The sequence below is a fragment of the Nerophis lumbriciformis genome, linkage group LG39 (genome assembly GCF_033978685.3).
Source record: "Nerophis lumbriciformis linkage group LG39, RoL_Nlum_v2.1, whole genome shotgun sequence".
Lineage (NCBI taxonomy): Eukaryota > Metazoa > Chordata > Actinopteri > Syngnathiformes > Syngnathidae > Nerophis > Nerophis lumbriciformis.
The window spans coordinates 5,915,011-5,936,717 of NC_084586.2; the positions used below are offsets into that span (position 1 = coordinate 5,915,011).

General features: G+C 38.3%; 1 protein-coding gene across 1 annotated transcript in view; it reads right to left on the bottom strand.

Annotated features, from left to right (window-relative positions):
- LOC133577912 (netrin receptor UNC5D-like) overlaps window positions 1–21,707 on the bottom strand; it is a 771,105-nt gene that overhangs the window by 714,535 nt on the left and 34,863 nt on the right. The window contains exons 2-3 of the mRNA XM_061932037.1: window positions 20,484–20,543; window positions 5,754–5,919 (exon numbers count right to left, since the gene is read on the bottom strand). Of these exons, the coding sequence (XP_061788021.1) occupies window positions 5,754–5,919; window positions 20,484–20,543 (226 nt within the window). The remainder of the gene's footprint in view (window positions 1–5,753; window positions 5,920–20,483; window positions 20,544–21,707) is intronic.

Consider the following 21,707-nt stretch of genomic DNA (forward strand, 5'->3'; position numbering starts at 1 on the left):
ATTGAGACATCAACAAGGAATAGTACCTTCCATATGAGGACCGATGAACAAGTTAGGACCGAAACCATGGTCCCAATACGGAAAACCATTGCATCTAATAGAGAATGTCTCATTTGCACCCCTGGTGGTGAAATCTATCAAAATTAGGGTGGTACCAAAAAGGAGGGATTTTTCAAATTGACTGTGTGTCGGTTTTAAAAGAACCCCCCCTCTGGTCGACACATGAAATAACAAGTGTGTGTAAAAAGTTGACGTGCTCCCCCTCTGGCCAACATATGTAATAACAAGTGTGTGTAAGAAATTGAAATGTGTTCCCTTTGGCCAAAATTATTTAAAACATAAAATATGTATATAGAGACATAGTTAATGAAGATTAAAAAACAATTACAAACAAAACATTAACTAAAAGCTTACCTTTTTTATATTTGCATAGTATGTATATATTATTAATGTTGTAAATACAAAACTTTATATATCTAGAAAGAGGTAGGCATTTTTCGGAGGTCTCAAAAAGGTAAAAAAATACAAGAATGTGTGTGTGTGTGTGTGTGTGTGTGTGTGTGTGTGTGTGTGTGTGTGTGTGCGTTAGATCTACTTGACAAGAGTACAAGTGAAGAGCTTCCATTGTAAAATAAGACAAAAAATACACTACACCTACCATTCAGAACAATAAACCACCACTAAAATTGTGTGTTTTTTCCCAAGACACACACTTTGTGTCCGCCCAATCAAAACCTCTTCAGCGAGAAGCACTTTTGCTTCACACACAAACATCCATCCATCCAGTTTCTACCGCTTGTCCCTATCAGAGTTACGGGGGGGGTGCTGGAGCCTATCCCAGCTGCATTCGGGCGGAAGGCGGGGTACACCCTGGACAAGTCGCCACCTCATGGCAGGGCCAACACACAGACAACATTCACATTCACACACGAGGGCCAATTCAGTGCTGTCAATCAACCTATCCCCAGGTACATGTCTTTGGAGGTGGGAGGAGTAGCGCTCAAAAATTAATATCTTTATATGTATACTTTCACGGAGAAAAATATATGGAGATATATTTCGAATATCGAGTTTAAGTAAAAATACATCGAGATATACTTTTTCGTCCAAATCGCCCAGCCCTACGTGACACAGTTTTCAGCCATATAATCCAGCCCTAATATGGAGTTTCTAATACTTTGGTTGCCAAATGTAGCTAAATGACAGACTTTCTCGGTCATTATTCCTTAAAAAGTAACAGTTGGATCCTTTAATACGATGCAAATGTCGCCCGTGGAAGCTAATTTCAGACTTAAACATGCCTCTGATGCAGTGCCAATGGCGGACAAGAGGAGGCCGAAAGGTCACGCAGACAGAAAATAGAATAGAAATAGAATAGAATAGAAAGTACTTTATTAATCCCTGGGGGAAATTCAGCACCACAGTTCGCTCACAATAGACAATAAACAAGTAGGTATTTTTTTACATGTGAATAATATAAATAGTCTATTATACAGCATTATTCACATGTGAATAATATAAATACAGTCTATTATACAGCATTATTCACATGTGAATAACATAAATACAGTCTATTATACAGCATTATTCACATGTGAATAAAATAAATACAGTCTATTATACAGCATTATTCACATGTGAATAATATAAATACAGTCTATTATACAGCATTATTCACATGTGAATAACATAAATACAGTCTATTATACAGCATTATTCACATGTGAATAACATAAATACAGTCTATTATACAGCATTATTCACATGTGAATAAAATAAATACAGTCTATTATACAGCATTATTCACATGTGAATAATATAAATACAGTCTATTATACAGCATTATTCACATGTGAATAACATAAATACAGTCTATTATACAGCATTATTCACATGTGAATAACATAAATACAGTTTATTATACAGCATTATTCACATGTGAATAATATAAATACAGTCTATTATACAGCATTATTCACATGTGAATAACATAAATACAGTCTATTATACAGCATTATTCACATGTGAATAACATAAATACAGTCTATTATACAGCATTATTCACATGTGAATAACATAAATACAGTCTATTATACAGCATTATTCACATGTGAATAATATAAATACAGTCTATTATACAGCATTATTCACATGTGAATAATATAAATACAGTCTATTATACAGCATTATTCACATGTGAATAACATAAATACAGTCTATTATACAGCATTATTCACATGTGAATGATATAAATACAGTCTATTATACAGCATTATTCACATGTGAATAACATAAATACAGTCTATTATACAGCATTATTCACATGTGAATAACATAAATACAGTCTATTATACAGCATTATTCACATGTGAATAACATAAATACATTATACATTAACAGTACATGTACAGTAAATATGTAAATGTAATAAATTCCGACTAAAGCGAGGCTTGATCTGCATTACAATCGTGTGTGTGTGTTCTTGTATTGCTACCCTTATTGAGACATCAACAAGGAAAAGTACCTTCCATAAGAGGACCGATGAACAAGTTAGGACCGAAACCATGGTCCCAATACGGAAAACCATTGCATCTAATAGAGAATGTCTCATTTGCACCCCTGGTGGCGAAAGCTATCAAAATTAGGGTGGTACCAAAAAGGAGGGATTTTTCAAATTGACTGTGTGTCGGTTTTAAAAGTGCTCCCCCTCTGGTCAACATATGAAATAACAAGTAAATGGGTTATACTTGTACAGCGCTTTTCTACCTCCAAGGTACTCAAAGCGCTTTGACACTATTTCCACATTCGCCCATTCACACACACATTCACACACTGATGGCGGGAGCTGCCATGCAAGGCCCTAACCACGACCCATCGGGAGCAAGGGTGAAGTGTCTTGCTCAAGGACACAACGGACGTGACGAGGTTGGTAGAAGCTGGTGATCGAACCAGGAACCCTCAGGTTGCTGGCACGGCCACTATCCCAACTGCGCCACGCCGTCCCCTAGTGTGTGTAAAAATTTGACGTGCTCCCCCTCTGGCCAACATATGAAATAACAAGTGTGTGTGTTAGAAATTGAAATGCGCCCAAAATTAATTAACAAAATAAAATATGTATATAGAGACATACTTAATGAAGATTAAAAAACAATTACAAACAAAAAATAAATAAAAACAATTACTAAAAGCTTACCTTTTTTATATTTGCACAGTATGCATATATTATGAATGTTGTAAATACAAATCTTTATATATCTAGAAATGGTGGTCCTGAAGAGGTAGGCATTTTTCAGAGGTCTCAAGAAGGTAAAAATACAAGAATGTGCGTGTGTGTGTGTGTGTGTGTGTGTGTTAGATCTACTCGACACGAGTACAAGTGAAGAGCTTCCATTGTACAGTAAGACAAACAATACACTACACCTACATTCAGAACAATAAACCACCCTTAAAATTGTGTTATTGTTCCCACGACACACACACACTTTGAAAACCTCTTCAGCGAGAAGTACTTTTGCTTCACACACAACCATCCATCCATCCAGCCATTTTCTACCGCTTGTCCCTTTCGGGGTCGCTGGAGCCTATCTCAGCTGCATTCGGGCGGAAGGCGGGGTTACACCCTGGACAAGTCGCCACCTCACGGCAGGGCCAACACACATAGACAGACAACATTCACACACTAGGGCCAATTTCAGTATTGCCAATCAACCTATCCCCAGGTGCATGTCACACCCAAACAATGTTATCGGCAGTCCGATATTATCGGCCGATAAATGCTTTAAAATGTAATATCGGAAATTATCGGTATCGGTTTCCAAAAGTAAAATGTATGACTTTTTAAAACGCCGCTGTACGGAGTGGTACACGGACGTAGGGAGAAGCACAGAGCGCCATAAACCTTAAAAGGCACTGCCTTTGCGTGCCGGCCCAATCTCATAATATTTATGGCGGTATAGCTCCGTTGGTAGAGTGGCCGTGCCAGCAACTTTAGGGTTCCAGGTTCGATCCCCGCTTCCGCCATCCTAGTCACTGCCGTTGTGTCCTTGGGCAAGACACTTTACCCACCTGCTCCCGGTACCACCCACACTGGTTTAAATGTAACTTAGATATTGGGTTTCACTATGTAAAAGTGCTTTGAATCACTAGAGAAAAGTGCTATATAAATATAATTCACTTCACTTCACTTCAGAACAAATAACCAGAACTCCTTGCAGCACTAACTCTTCCGGGACGCTACAATATACACCCCCCGCTACCCGCCCTCCCCCTCACCCCCAACCCCAACCCCGTCCACCTCAACCTCCTCATGCTCTCTCAGGTAGAGCATGTCCCAAATTCCAAGCTGCTGTTTAGAGGCACGTTAAAAAAAAAAATAATGCACTTTGTGACTTTCGGGAGAACATCCGCACCGTAACACAACACAAACACAACAGAACAAATGCCCAGAACCCCTTGCAGCACTAACTGAACCGGGACACTACAATATACATCCCCCCCCCCCCAACCCCGCTCACCTCACCCTCCTCATGGTCTCTCAGGGAGAGCATGTCCCAAATTCCAAGCTGCTGTTTTGAGGCATGTTAAAAAAAAATAATGCACTTTGTGACTTCAATAATAAATATGGCAGTGCCAGAGTTGATTTATTTTGGAAAACCTTGTTACATTGTTTAATGCATCCAGCGGGGCATCACAACAAAATTAGGCATAATAATGTGTTAAATCCACAACTGTATATATCGGTGATATCGAAATCGGTAATTAAGAGTTGGACAATATCGGGATATCGGCAAAAAAGCCATTATCGGACATCTCTAGTTTTGACCATATGTGACTGCATAAAACCTGCTCTGTATGATTTATAACAAACATGTTGTTAAAGGATCCAAACTTTGCAGAGGCACAATTCTTCAATGGAGATGCTACCTCAGTAGAAACATTTAAGTCCCATCTCAAAACTCATTTGTATACTCTAGCCTTTGAATAGCCCCCCTTTTTTTTAGACCAGTTGATCTGCCGTTTCTTTTCTTTTCTCCTCTGCTCTCCCCTATCTCTTGTGGAAGGGGAGACACACAGATCCGGTGGCCATGGATGGGGTGCTGGCTGTGCGGGGTCGGGACCCGGGGTGGACCGCTCGCCTGTATATCGGTTGGGAACATCTCTGCGCTGCTGACCCGTCTCCGCTCGGGATGGTTTCCTGCTGACCCCACTGTGGACTGGACTCTTACTGTTATGCTGGATCCACTATGGACTGGACTCTCACAATATTATGTTAAACCCACTCGACATCCATTGCATTCGGTCTCCCTAGAGGGGGGGGGGGGGGTTACCCACATATGCGGTCCTCTCCAAGGTTTCTCATAGTCATTCACATCGACGTCCCACTGGGGTGAGTTTTTCCTTGCCCTTATGTGGGCTATACCGAGGATGTCGTTGTGGCTTGTGCAGCCCTTTGAGACACTTGTGATTTAGGGCTATATAAATAAACATTGATTGATTGATTGAAAAGCAGGCAAAAGCGGTGTGCCTAATCAAGTGGCCTGAGGTGAGCACTTTTTATAGAGTGATTGGTAGAAAGCGGTGGAAGCAACAAGCTGCTCGTCAGGAGTGATTAGACACGCGCGCACACGCGCACTCGCACCCGTGACCTTCTGATGACCAGACGTGTTGATTGACGGCGAACACGACGGTCGCGCGGCGTGTCGCCCTTCTGCACAACTTCCACACGCAACTTCTCACACGCACGCAGCTCTTACCTCTGGCGTGCGCGGCCGCGGCGGGGGTCGAGGCGCCGAGGAGGAGCAGCAGGAGCAGGGCGGCAGGAGTCGGGCAGCCTCCGCGCGTCCGGCGTCCCATCACGGCTGTCTCTCTGCCCACCCGGACCGGGACTGGCGGGGTGCGCGCATTTGTCGTCCGCGGAACCTAAAAGAGCCACAAAAATGAAGAAGCAAAAAAAAAAAAAAATCTAGGAGGAGGAAAAAAGAAAAAAAGAAATCCCGAGCGCTGGGTTAGGAAGTGTCCGCCCAGAGAGCCGCCACCTCGCGGTAACGCCGTGCGCAGCCCCCCGCACCAAGATGAAGAAGAAGAAGACGATGAGGGAGAGGAGGAGAATCATGAGAGAGAGAGGGAGAGAGAGAGAGAGAGTCACGTGACGATGCTCTACTCGTACTAATTATTGAGCAGCTGCTGCCAATCATCAATTAAAGGGCGATGCCGTCCTCGGGGCACAAAGATGTGTTTAAAAAAATATTTGACATGAGTTTACAACAGTGTTTTTTGACCTTTTTTGAGCCAAGGCACATTTTTTTTTTCATCCGGAGGCACACAGATATTAAAAAATGAATGATATTGACGATAAAAAAAAAGTCGTTCTCACAAGTGTTGGATATGAATTCCAAACCATAACCAAGCATGCATCATAATAGCTTGTCCTGTCACATCGCACCGTGACTTATTTGGAGGTTTTTTGTGTGTTTTCCTGTGTGTAGTCAGAGCCGGCCCAACGCATAAGCGTACTAAGCGCTTGCTTAGGGCCCCGTGGCCACCAGGGGGCCCCCAAAAGCAATTAACAAAAAATTATTATTTTTTATTTTTTGCATGTACGAGTCTGACTGATGATTTCTAAATGATCAAAGATATATTATTGTACAAAAACACAATTTTAGGTCAACATTTTTGCACATTGCTGTTTCAGGTTTTTGTTACCAAAAATAATAAAGTGAATCAGAATCAGCTTTATTGTCCAGTTATGTTTAACACACATGGAATTTAACTTCAGTAGACTGCGCTCTCTTTGTACAAAGTAAACATTAAATATGAACAATTAACTAAAAATATAAACTAGTAATTAAAGACTAATATGTACAAGACTGATGAGACAAGATGACACTTTTACTGTAAATACAAAGCTTTATCACTTGGACTGTTCAACCCCAGGCCACTCTTGTAGCTGAATGTTTTCTACATTTTAAGATTAGGAACCATATGTGGCACTCTGGACATCATTCGTTCATTCATTGGTATTATTTATGTTCTTAACTGGGCCACCCCCATATCTTTATAAATGACATGTCATTTGTAAAGACATGCCAGGCTGACAATAGGATAATGTAAACAACACTGCCAGAGCCGCAATGAGTTTATATATTATTTATATATTATTGGCAGAAATAGAGGGCCCCAAAATCAAATTTTGCTTAGGGCCCCATGGAGGCTTGGGCCGGCACTGTGTGTAGTGTTTTAGTTCTTGTCTTGCGCTGCTATTTTGGTGACTTCTCCTGTTATGTTGGTATTTTCCTGCAGCAGTTTCATGTCTTCCTTGAACGCACCCGCTTTGATTTTAGCAATCAAGACTAGGGTTTGGAGATGTCCGATAATATCGGCCTGCCTTTTTTTTTTTTTTTAATTAAATCAACATAAAAAACACAAGATACACTTACAATTAGTGCACCAACCCAAAAAACCTCCCTCCCCCATTTACACTCATTCACACTCATTCACAAAAAAGGGTTGTTTCTTTCTGTTATTAGGGCCCGCAATGGCCCATTGCAAAAGGACTCCCACAGGGAGTCCTTTTGCAATGGGACATAAGGACCTATTGAATTTGTAACGTTTTATTATTCTTTATTCTTTCTTTATTCTACCGCCGCCTCTTTGAACACTAATTTGACCCACTTAGCATGCTTCAAAACTCACCAAATTTGACCCACACATCAGGACCTGCGAAAATTGCCTTTTGATAAAAAAACCAAACGCCAAAAATAAAAATTGCGCTCTAGCGCCCCCTAGGAAGAAAACAAAACTAGACTGCCTGTAACTCCCACTAGGAAGGTCGGAGAGACATGAAACAAAAACCTCTATGTAGGTCTGACTTACACCTACCTTTCATAATTGTATATGCTCGGGCAAAAATCAACAGGAAGTTGGCAATTCCCCCTTCAAGACAAAAAAGTACTAAAAATAGTCACTTTTGCCACTTTGAGCTGTAATTTGACCCCCTTAACACGCTTCAAAACTCACCGAACTGAACACACATCAGGACTGGCAAAAATTGCGATCTAATAAAAAACCTAACCCCAAATTTAAAAATTGCCCTCTACAGCAATTTTTGAATAAAACTGATAAAAAACTGCTCCTCGGAAGAAAAAAATTACAAAACTGCCTGTTACTCCCACTGGGAAGGTCGGAGAGACATGAAACAAAAACCTCTCCGTAGGTCTCACTTAGACCTACATTTCATAAATTGACTACCCCCAGCAAAAATCAACAGGAAGTTTGCTATTCCCCCTTCAAAACAAATTTTTTGTAAAAACCAGTCACCTTCCTTCAAAAACGAACTCGTCTGAGCGCGTTTGTCGTTTCGCCTTCAAACTAACACAGGAGAGACATTGAACCCTTGTGATTACAACAACAGAAGCGCTTTTTAATTAACTGCTCCGGTTTTGATTTTATGACCCTTCAAAGACCCGCTGCGCTGATGCTGCTGCAATGCTGTTTTTTTAAGATGGCTGCTTAAAAGCAGGAAGCACCAACGTGCCCACACAATGCAGACAAGGTAGGTACACTAGACAAAAGTCTTGGGACACTTCAGACTACAAGTAGACAAAAGTATTGGGACACTTAGGACTAGCACCTGCCAAATACGCGGGCCCGAACAACGCTGCTTGCAGCTTTAATTAATATTGTGGTTCCTACATTATATATCAATATATATCAATACAGTCTGCAAGGGATACAGTCCGTAAGCACACATGATTGTGCGTGCTGCTGGTCCACTAGTAGTACTAACCTTTAACAGTTAATTTGACTAATTTTCATTAATTACTAGTTTCTATGTAACTGTTTTTATATTGTTTTACTTTTTTTTATTCAAGAAAATCAAGACTAGGGTTTGGAGATGTCCGATAATATCGGCCTGCCTTTTTTTTTTTTTTTTTAATTAAATCAACATAAAAAACACAAGATACACTTACAATTAGTGCACCAACCCAAAAAACCTCCCTCCCCCATTCACACTCATTCACACAAAAGGGTTGTTTCTTTCTGTTATTAATATTGTGGTTCCTACATTATATATCAATATATATCAATACAGTCTGCAAGGGATACAGTCCGTAAGCACACATGATTGTGCGTGCTGCTGGTCCACTAGTAGTACTAACCTTTAACAGTTAATTTGACTAATTTTCATTAATTACTAGTTTCTATGTAACTGTTTTTATATTGTTTTACTTTTTTTTATTCAAGAAAATCAAGACTAGGGTTTGGAGATGTCCGATAATATCGGCCTGCCTTTTTTTTTTTTTAATTAAATCAACATAAAAAACACAAGATACACTTACAATTAGTGCACCAACCCAAAAACCTCCCTCCCCCATTTACACTCATTCACACAAAAGGGTTGTTTCTTTCTGTTATTAATATTCTGGTTCCTACATTATATATCAATATATATCAATACAGTCTGCAAGGGATACAGTCCGTAAGCACACATGATTGTGCGTGCTGCTGGTCCACTAATAGTACTAACCTTTAACAGTTAATTTGACTCATTTTCATTAATTACTAGTTTCTATGTAACTGTTTTTATATTGTTTTACTTTTTTTTATTCAAGAAAATCAAGACTAGGGTTTGGAGATGTCCGATAATATCGGCCTGCCTTTTTAAAAAAAAAATTAAATCAACATAAAAAACACAAGATACACTTACAATTAGTGCACCAACCCAAAAAACCTTCCTCCCCCATTCACACTCATTCACACAAAAGGGTTGTTTCTTTCTGTTATTAATATTCTGGTTCCTACATTATATATCAATATATATCAATACAGTCTGCAAGGGATACAGTCCGTAAGCACACATGATTGTGCGTGCTGCTGGTCCACTAATAGTACTAACCTTTAACAGTTAATTTGACTCATTTTCATTAATTACTAGTTTCTATGTAACTGTTTTTATATTGTTTTACTTTTTTTTATTCAAGAAAATCAAGACTAGGGTTTGGAGATGTCCGATAATATCGGCCTGCCGATTTTTTTAAAATTAAATCAACATAAAAAACACAAGATACACTTACAATTAGTGCACCAACCCAAAAAACCTCCCTCCTCCATTCACACTCATTCACACAAAAGGGTTGTTTCTTTCTGTTATTAATATTGTGGTTCCTACATTATATATCAATATATATCAATACAGTCTGCAAGGGATACAGTCCGTAAGCACACATGATTGTGCGTGCTGCTGGTCCACTAATAGTACTAACCTTTAACAGTTAATTTTACTCATTTTCATTCATTACTAGTTTCTAAGTAACTGGTTTTATATTGTTTTACTTTTTTTTATTCAAGAAAATCAAGACTAGGGTTTGGAGATGTCCGATAATATCGGCCTGCCTTTTTTTTTTTTCCATTAAATCAACATAAAAAACACAAGATACACTTACAATTAGTGCACCAACCCAAAAAACCTCCCTCCTCCATTCACACTCATTCACACAAAAGGGTTGTTTCTTTCTGTTATTAATATTGTGGTTCCTACATTATATATCAATATATATCAATACAGTCTGCAAGGGATACAGTCCGTAAGCACACATGATTGTGCGTGCTGCTGGTCCACTAATAGTACTAACCTTTAACAGTTAATTTGACTAATTTTCATTAATTACTAGTTTCTATGTAACTGTTTTTATATTGTTTTACTTTTTTTTATTCAAGAAAATCAAGACTAGGGTTTGGAGATGTCCGATAATATCGGCCTGCCTTTTTTTTTTTTTTTTTAAATTAAATCAACATAAAAAACACAAGATACACTTACAATTAGTGCACCAACCCAAAAAACCTCCCTCCTCCATTCACACTCATTCACACAAAAGGGTTGTTTCTTTCTGTTATTAATATTCTGGTTCCTACATTATATATCAATATATATCAATACAGTCTGCAAGGGATACAGTCCGTAAGCACACATGATTGTGCGTGCTGCTGGTCCACTAGTAGTACTAACCTTTAACAGTTAATTTGACTAATTTTCATTAATTACTAGTTTCTATGTAACTGTTTTTATATTGTTTTACTTTTTTTTATTCAAGAAAATCAAGACTAGGGTTTGGAGATGTCCGATAATATCGGCCTGCCTTTTCTTTTTTTTTTTAAATTAAATCAACATAAAAAACACAAGATACACTTACAATTAGTGCACCAACCCAAAAAACCTCCCTCCCCCATTTACACTCATTCACACAAAAGGGTTGTTTCTTTCTGTTATTAATATTCTGGTTCCTACATTATATATCAATATATATCAATACAGTCTGCAAGGGATACAGTCCGTAAGCACACATGATTGTGCGTGCTGCTGGTCCACTAATAGTACTAACCTTTAACAGTTAATTATACTCATTTTCATTAATTACTAGTTTCTAAGTAACTGGTTTTATATTGTTTTACTTTCTTTTTTATTCAAGAAAATGTTTTCAATCAATATATCTTATTGTATTAATTTTTTTTAAAGTACCTTATCTTCACCATACCTGGTTGTCCAAACTAGGCATAATAGTGTGTTAATTCCACGACTGCATATATCGGTATCGGTAATTTAAGAGTTGGACAATATCGGATATCGGCAAAAAGCCATTATCGGACATTCCTACTAGGGATGTCCGGAAATGGCTTTTTTGCCGATATCCGATATTGTCCAACTCTTAATTACCAATACCAATATCAACCGATACGATATGTACAGTCGTGGAATTAACACATTATTATGCCTAATTTGGACAACCAGGTATGGTGAAGATAAGGTCCTTTTTTTAAAATAATAATAAAATAAGATACATAAATTACAGACATTTTCTTGAATAAAAAAGAAAGTAAAACAATATAAAAACAGTTACATAGAAACTAGTAATGAATGAAAATTAGTCAAATTAACTGTTAAAGGTTAGTACTATTAGTGGACCAGCAGCACGCACAATCATGTGTGCTTACGGACTGTATCCCTTGCAGACTGTATTGATATATATTGATATATAATGTAGGAACCAGAATATTAATAACAGAAAGAAACAACCCTTTTGTGTGAATGAGTGTAAATGGGGGAGGGAGGTTTTTTGGGTTGGTGCACTAATTGTAAGTGTATCTTGTGTTTTTTATGTTGATTTAATTAAAAAATAATAATTGAGCATTGGTCGGGCCCGCGTACTTGGCAGGTGCTAGTCCTAAGTGTCCAAATACTTTTATCAAGTTTTAGTCCCAAGTGTCCCAATACTTTTGTCTAGTGTGCCTATCTTGTCTGCATTGTGTGGGCACGTTGGTGCTTCCTGCTTTTAAGCAGCCATCTTAAAAAAACAGCAGCGCAGCAGCATCAGCGCAGCGGTTCTTTGAAGGCTCATAAAATCAAAACCGGAGCAGTTATTAAAACGCGCTTCTGTAGTTTTAATCACAAGGGTTCAATCTCTCTCCTGTGTTAGTTTGAAGCCGAAACGACAAACGTGCTCAGAGGAGATAGTTTTTGAAGGAAGGTGACCGGTTTTTACAAAAATGTTGTGTTGAAGGGGGAATAGCAAACTTCCTGTTGATTTTTGCTGGGGGTTGTCAATTTATGAAATGTAGGTCTAAGTGAGACCTACATAGAGGTTTCATGTCTCTCCGACCTTCCCAGTGGGAGTTACAGGCAGTTTTGTCATTTTTTTCTTCCGAGGAGCAGTTTTTTCTGCGTTTTGTTCAAAAATTGCGCTAGAGCGCAATTTTGAGATTTGGGGTTAGGTTTTTTTATTAGATCGCAATTTCTGCCAGTCTTGATGTGGGCGTTCAGTTCGGTGAGTTTTGAAGCATGTTAAGGGGGTCAAATTACAGCTCAAAGAGGCAAAAGTGACTGATTTTACTAAAATTTAGTGTTGAAGGGGGAATAGCAAACTTCCTGTAGATTTTTGGCCGAGGAAATAAATTAATACAATTTAAGTCTAAGTGAGACCTACATAGAGGTTTTTGTTTCATGTCTCTACGACATTCGTACTGGGAGTTAGAAAAAGTTTACTTTGTAGGGGGCGCTAGAGCGCAATTTTGAGTTTTGGGGTTTGGTATTTTCACCAAAGAGTTTTGTTCGAGTTTATTTATGTGTGCGTCAAATTTGGTGAGTTTTGAAGCATGTTAAGAGGGTCAAAGTACCGCGCAAAGCTGCGGAATAAGAAAGAATAATAATAAAACCTTACAAATTCAATAGGGTCCTCTGTCCCATTGTAAAAGGACTCCCTTCGGGATTCCTTTTACAATGGGCCATGCGGGCCCTAATTAAAAAAAAAAACGATACCGATAACAAAAAAAAACAATACCGATAATTTCCGATATTACATTTTAAAGCATTTATCGGCTGATAATATCGGCAGGCCGATATTTTCGGACATCTCTAATCAAGACTATTTAAGTTGTCGCTGTCCTTCTTTGTGTGGACACTTGTCGATTGTCATGTCATGTTCGGATGTACTTTGTGAACCCCGTCTGCTCATACTTGCCAACCCCCCGATTTTCCCGGGAGACTCCCGAATTTCAGTGCCCCTCCCAAAAATCTCCCGGGGCAACCATTCTCCCGAATTTCTCCCGATTTCCACCCGGACAACAATATTGGGGGCGTGTCTTAAAGGCACTGCCTTTAGCGACCTCTCTCACCTGAAAAGGAGACTATTATATATGTCTCTGTTATACATAGGTTTATCTATAACCCATAAAGTAGGCAGGCACGGAGCTATTTCTCAGCTTTCCAGCCGGCACGTTAATACACTGACACACAACATCCGGATTCCGATCATGTATTGCTTCAAAACTACGGCAAGTAGTAATGTCCAAAAACATAACAGAGACGAAGCAGAAGAACGAAGAAGAGACATGGCGACGACGAGTACGCTTGCAAGTTCCAAAATGATTGGAAAAAATAAGTGCCATCTCCCGAATTCGGAGGTCTCAAGGTTGGCAAATATGTGTCTGCTTTACACGCTGTAAGTCTTTGCTGTCGTCCAGCATTCTGTTTTTGTTTACTTTTAGTTTTGTTTTGCATAGCCTTCCCTAAGCGTCAATGCCTTTTCTTAGCGGCCCTTACCTTTTGTTGATTTTTGGTTCAAGCATTAGATACCCTTTTACCTGCACACTGCCTCCCGCTGTCGTCGAGTATTACAGTACATGGTCACTCTGCCGAGCTCGAGACAGCACCGACAATCAACAACGGCACATTTGCGGATTATAATTACTAGTTTGCAAATATGTTTAACCCAAATAGGTGAAATTACATCATCTCTCGCGGCACACCATATATCTCACGGCACACTAGTGGTTGAAAAACACTGGTTTAGACAACGTGATCGTTCCTGAAAATTTACATGCCAGACTTTTATTGTACTACAATGTCCTGGCTCACTCCTCCACATTTAAACCCCACTCTACGCACACCTCTGGGAACAAGCTTAAAAGGGAACCCTCAATGAGTTGAGTCTTCGCTGACTTATAAATGTCCCAATGTTATATGCTTGCGTTAGGAGGAACTATCATGCGAAACCAACTTGGTACCTGTGTATTTCCCAGCAGGCGCAATACATTGCAACAACGTTGAGAAGTCGTTGAATTAGGTCCTGAAGTTGAGCAACTCAAAGCTACATTGAAAAAAACATGCTTTTTGACAACGTTTAATCAATGTTGGGTTCTGACGTTGATTTGACCATTGAATTTTGGTCATTTCCCGACCAATATTTTACAACACAAATACAACGTTGAAACAAAATACTCTTTGTCGACGTTCAATCAATGTTGGGTTCTGACATTGATTTGACCATTGAATTTTGGTCATTTCCCAACCAATATTCTACAATACAAATACAACGTTGAAACAGCATGCTTTTTGACGACGTTTAATCAATGTTGGGTTCTGATGATAATTTGACCATTGAATTTTGGTCATTTCCCAACCAATATTTTTACAACACAAATACAACGTTGAAACAACATGCTTTTTGACAACGTTTAATCAATGTTGGGTTCTGACGTTGATTTGACCATTCAATTTTGGTCATTTCCCAACCAATATACTACAACACAAATACAACATTGAAACAACATGCTTTTTGACGACATTTAATTAATGTTGTGTTCTGACGTTGATTTGACCATTGAATTTTGGTCATTTCCCGACCAATATTTTACAACACAAATACAACGTTGAAACAAAATACTCTTTGTCGACGTTCAATCAATGTTGGGTTCTGACATTGATTTGACCATTGAATTTTGGTCATTTCCCAACCAATATTCTACAATACAAATACAAAATTGAAACAACATGCTTTTTGACGACTTTGAATCAATGTTGTGTTCTGACGTTGATTTGACCATTGAATTTTGGTCATTTCCCGACCAATATTCTACAACACAAATACAACATTGAAACAACATGCTTTTTGACGACATTTAATGAATGTTGTGTTCTGACGTTGATTTGACCATTGAATTTTGGTCATTTCCCGACCAATATTTTACAACACAAATACAACGTTGAAACAACATACTCTTTGTCGACGTTCAATCAATGTTGGGTTCTGACGTTGATTTGACCATTGAATTTTGGTCATTTCCCAACCAATATTCTACAATACAAATACAACGTTGAAACAACATGCTTTTTGACAACGTTTAATCAATGTTGGGTTCTGACGTTGATTTGACCATTCAATTTTGGTCATTTCCCAACCAATATTCTACAACACAAATACAACGTTGAAACAACATGCTTTTTGACGACATTTAATCAATGTTGTTTTCTGACGTTGATTTGACCATTGAATTTTGGTCATTTCCCAACCAATATTTTACAACACAAATACAACGTTGAAACAACATACTCTTTGTCGACGTTCAATCAATGTTGGGTTCTGACATTGATTTGACCATTGAATTTTGGTCATTTCCCAACCAATATTTTACAATACAAATACAAAGTTGAAACAACATGCTTTTTGACGACTTTGAATCAATGTTGTGTTCTGACGTTGATTTGACCATTGAATTTTGGTCATTTCCCGACCAATATTCTACAACACAAATACAACATTGAAACAACATGCTTTTTGACGACATTTAATGAATGTTGTGTTCTGACGTTGATTTGACCATTGAATTTTGGTCATTTCCCGACCAATATTTTACAACACAAATACAACGTTGAAACAACATACTCTTTGTCGACGTTCAATCAATGTTGGGTTCTGACGTTGATTTGACCATTGAATTTTGGTCATTTCCCAACCAATATTCTCCAACCCAAATATAACGTTGAAACAACATGCTTTTTGACGATATTTATTCAATGTCTGGTTGTGACATTGATTTGACCATTGAATTTTGGTCGTTTCCCATTGAATTTTGGTCGTTTCCCAACCTATAACAAGGATTCAACGTTGTCTCAATTTACAAATACAAATTATTTTACAGCGTTGTTTAGAAGTCAGCTTTAAAGGACATGTGTGTATAATCAACGTTGTATCAATGTCTTATGCCTGCTGGGTTGGGATCTGCATAAGTCCCAAAAATGTGTAACCAAACCGCAGAGGCGTGGTGGAGATATTTAGGATAGCACTGTTTTGTCATTGCATTTAAAGTACAATTAAATTACTTTTGCAGCACAGACACGTTCAATATTGTACAGAGTGACAGAACAGGGCGTCAGTCTGGGGTCAGGAAAAAATATAATATAACAAGCTTCTTTCATACTTCCCCCAAATGAGCCGTTTGGAATTTGCATAATTTGTAATGTTTTCCCAAGTGTGATGGATGTCTCCATATATGGTATACTTTTAAGTAGGGATGATAAATGCGTTAAAATGTAATATCGGAAATTATCAGTATTGTTTTTTTTTATTAAATCAACATAAAACACACAAGATACACTTACAATTAGTGCACCAACCCAAAAAACCTCCCTCCTACACTCATTCACACAAAAGGGTTGTTTCTTTCTGTTATTAATGTTTCTGGTTCCTACATTATATATCAAATATATCAATACAGTCTGCAAGGGATACAGTCCGTAAGCACACATGATTATGCGTGCTGCTGGTCCACTAATAGTACTAACCTTTAACAGTTAATTTTACTCATTTTCATTAATTACTAGTTTATATGTAACTGTTTTTATATTGTTTTACTTTTTTTTTTTATTCAAGAAAATGTTTTCAATTTATTTATCTTATTTTATTTTATTTTTTAAAAAGGACCTTATCTTCACCATATCTGGTTGTCCAAATTAGGCATAATAATGTGTTAATTCCACGACTGTATATATCGGTTGATATCGGTATGGGTTGATATCGGTATCAGTAACTAAAGAGTTGGACAATATCGGAATATCGGCAAAAAGCCATTATCGGACATCCCTACATTTATGTGAAAAGCTTTGCGCGAGTCCGCCATTGTAGTCAATAGACTCCTTTTTGTCTATCTTGTTGTTGTGGGGCAGACTGGCTCGTGCATGCACAAACATCCTTTGCTTTTGCCTTTTCTAAAACAAAATAATGTATAGTTCGAACATATATCTGTCAGTAGACTCCGCTGTCAAAGTGGAGGCACGTAAATAACGCCGTCTACAAAACGGCGCATTTTGAAGAGACGGTCAAAAAGCGGCTTGAAAATAATCTGTAAAACATAATCTATGCAACATTTTGACCAAAGAACCACCATTAAATGTTCTGTAGACCACAAGGAAGTGTTTTAAACGTAGGAAAAACTATCATAAAATGGCCACTTTAAACAATGCCAACGTGTCAAATCATAAGGGTTAAGGATTTGGGTCTGAGCTAGCACAGTTTATGCAGTTTTGCAGTCTGGCTACGTTGTGGCGGCACAGGCAAGGCAAGTTTATTTAGAGAGCACAATTCGTACAGAAAATTACAAGAAGGCAATATTAAAAATAAAATAATCATAAAAATAATCATAATTCCAATTAAAAACGTAAGATAAAAAGACCATAACAACGATTATAATTCAAATTAAAATCAAGTGCACAATTAAATAAAAGTGTTTCCATGATGGATTTGAACATCGCCAACGTCACTTTACCTCGTCAGGAAGACTATTCCAGATTTTATGAGCATATAAAACTGAAAGGCATGTTTGGTCCTGACTCCAGACACCAGCAGGAGACCACTCCCTGAGGTTCTCCGAGCTCGAGATGGTTCACATGTCTCTAACGTGTCAGAGATGTACTTTGGCACAGGACCATGAAAGGACTTGTGCACAAGGAGATCTGTTTTAAAGTCTGCTCTCTGAGAAACAGGAAGCCAGTGCAGGGACCTGAGCACTGGACTAATATGGTCGTATTTCCTGGTGGTTCTAGTCAGGACTCGAGCAGCAGCGTTCTGGATGTACTGCAGCTGATTTACAGCTCGTTTAGAGTGCCCAGTGAGAAGGCCACTACAGGATTCTAACCTGCTGGAGACCAAGGGATGGATTTGTCTTTCGAAGTCTGGTTTAGACATTCTCCCTCGGATTTCGGCAATGTTTTGCAGGTGGCAAAAAGCTGCTGATGTTATTGACTTTATGTAGCTGTTAAAGTTCAAGTCTGTGTTCAATACAAAGTTACAAAGTTCTTACAAAGTTCAATTATTACCCCGAGATTTCTATCCTGATTAGTAGGTTTCAGTGAGAGGTTCTCAAGGTGACGAATAGGAGTTCGTAACCAGTTGGTCTGAGACACAGTTACCAATTTCAACAAAGTATGTCCAGTGAAGTGGATGTAATCATTTGGACATTAAGTCAAGCTCTTAGGTCCTCCCCTTCTGCTTCAGGTTATGAAGAAACACACAAAAAAAGTATTGTTTTCGTATAATAAAACCGACTTGCAGTGACATAAATGCTGCTAAAAGCAGCATTTTTTTAATGCTCTCTCTGAATCGATCACAGAGTGTGCCGGTATACCCAGTGTTGTGGCCGGGTGAATCTATATCATGTTTATGATGTTAATTTAGTGGTGACGATGTCAAGATATCTATACATCGTGTACATTTTCCGAAGATAAAATCATACTTTTTGAGAGGGTTGGGCTTGGTTTCATTTGCAATCTGGGAACGCTTCCACAACAAACATCTTGCAGACAGACTCAAAAAAGAATTTATGAACAATTCATGTGACTGTGGAGCAAAATCTATGCAACGTTTACACTAAAACATATATCCAATACCTTTAATCTAGACCAGCGTTTCTAAACTACAGGGCCGGGGCGCAAAAATGATGACTAAAGTGGTGAAGCTGTATTTTCGTTTGCATTTTAATTTTGTTGACAGTCTAGTTAAGAAACATTTATTCTTATTATTTATTATATTACAATGTATTCATGTAAGTTGAATTTTCGCTAGTTTTTATGAGGCCTTTCTTTTGCAGTATATTTATTTTTGTAATCAGCCAGACCTAAGCCTTGATTACAATCTTTGTGATTAACACACACTTTCATATCAATTGACAAGGTTGTAAACTGTAAGTAGATTAGATATCATTATTAAATGCAATTCAAATCAAGAGTAAGATTACTAATTCAGTGTTAATATTTGAGTGGGTCTCGGGCCCCTCTGTAATGGAAAAGTTGGGCACCGAGTTCCTAAAGGTTTAGAACCCCTGACTTAGACTACTAGAAAGTGTTTTAAATGTAGATTAAAATCATTATAAATGCCTTTTAAGTTACCACGGAGGGCACAGATGTGATTGGTCGTTTATTTATTTTGTTGTGTTTGTTTTTAAATACGTCCTTTACGATAAGTATAGCTTTTCCTGTTTTCCCCTACACATTCTCCTTTTATCCATGAAAATATAGAGAAGCTGCTGATGGTGTGTTTGACGGAAAAGCAGATGCCGTAGAAGTCCACTCTCCAATGTACTGTAAATTACTATTACGTGAATTCAATAAATTACTGTAGTTATTTGTTGTGCATTATATTGTATTGTTTTCATAAGATAGTTATTATCTAAAAGTAAGTTTTTCTTTGTAAAAGGCACGTTACATGTTAAAATTGTGCTTTTTTGCGAGGGCCCAGCACCAGGTAATTTGATTTTAACTAATTTTACATTACAAGTTTTTCAAGCTAATCCGGAGAACCAATTAAACTTGAAGTACCACTGTATTTATACGCATTTTAAAAATATGTTTCCATCCCAATTCATGCACTAATCAGGATACATTTTTTTTAGTGCTCCTCCCAGCCCGACAATCACCGGTCTTTAGTCACTCGCCACAGCTTGACCTCATTAGCATATTGACCACAAACGGCGTGCTCCGCTGTCCGCCCGGTCTAACGAGGTCATTCGGGGGATAATATTTCTGAAGGGAGCCATAAACGTGCATCACATATTCGGGGCAACCCGCAGGCTATTGAGCGGTCCGACGGAGCGAGAACGATATAAGAAGCCTTTTGTTGCAACGTCAGTGTTTTATTGCTCCGCCAAAATGACGCGCTCACCTTCACGATGATGTAGTTCGACCTGGCGATGACATCATCTTCTCTCTGCCCCGTGCCAGCCTGCAATGTTGTTGGATAGGACATGTCAGTCCAATAAGCAGTGTTGGGAAGATGACTTGAAAAAAGTAATTAGTTACAAATTAGTTAAAAATACTAATGGAATGTACCCGTGTGTGTGTGTGTGTGTGTGTGTGTGTGTGTATATATATTAGGGCTGCAAAAACTAATCAATTAAATCGATTAAAATCCATTATAAAATAGCTGGCGATTAATTTAGTCATCGATTAGTTGGATCTATGCTATGCGCATGCGCAGAGGCTTTTTTTATTTGATTTATTTTTTTAAACCTTTATTTATAAACTGCAACATGTACAAACAGCTGAGAAACAATAATCAAAATAAGTATGGTGCCAGTATGCTGTTTTTTTCCAATAAAATATTGGAAAGGATAAAAATGTAGTTTGTCTCTTTTATCCGATTATTAATCGATTAATCGAAGTAATAATCGACAGATTACTCGATTATCAAATTAATCGTTAGTTGCAGCCCTAGTGTAATATATATATATATATATATATATATATATCCATCCATTTTCTACCGCTTATTCCCTTTGGGGTCGCGGGGTGCGCTGGAGCCTATCTCAGCTACAATCGGGCGGAAGGCGGGGTACACCCTGGACAAGTCGCCACCTCATCGCAGGGCCAACACAGATAGACAGACAACATTCACACTCACATCCACACACTAGGGCCAATTTAGTGTTGCCAATCAACTTATCCCCAGGTGCATGTCTTTGGAGGTGGGAGGAAGCCGGAGTACCCGGAGGGAACCCACGCAGTCACGGGGAGAACATGCAAACTCCACACAAAAAGATCCCGAGCCCGGGATTGAACCCAAGACTACTCAGGACCTTCGTATTGTGAGGCAGATGCACTAACCCCTCTGCCACCGTTAATCGAAGTAATAATCGACAGATTACTCGATTATCAAATTAATCGTTAGTTGCAGCCCTAGTGTAATATATATATATATATATATATATATATATATATATATATATATATATATATATATATTAGGGATGTCCCGATCCGATATTTGGATCGGATCGGCCGCCGATATTTGCCAAAAAATGTGTATCGGCAAGGCATGGGAAAATGACGAATCCAGATCCAGTTTAAAAAAACTCCGGTCCGTGTTTTCCAACGCACAGATTTAAAT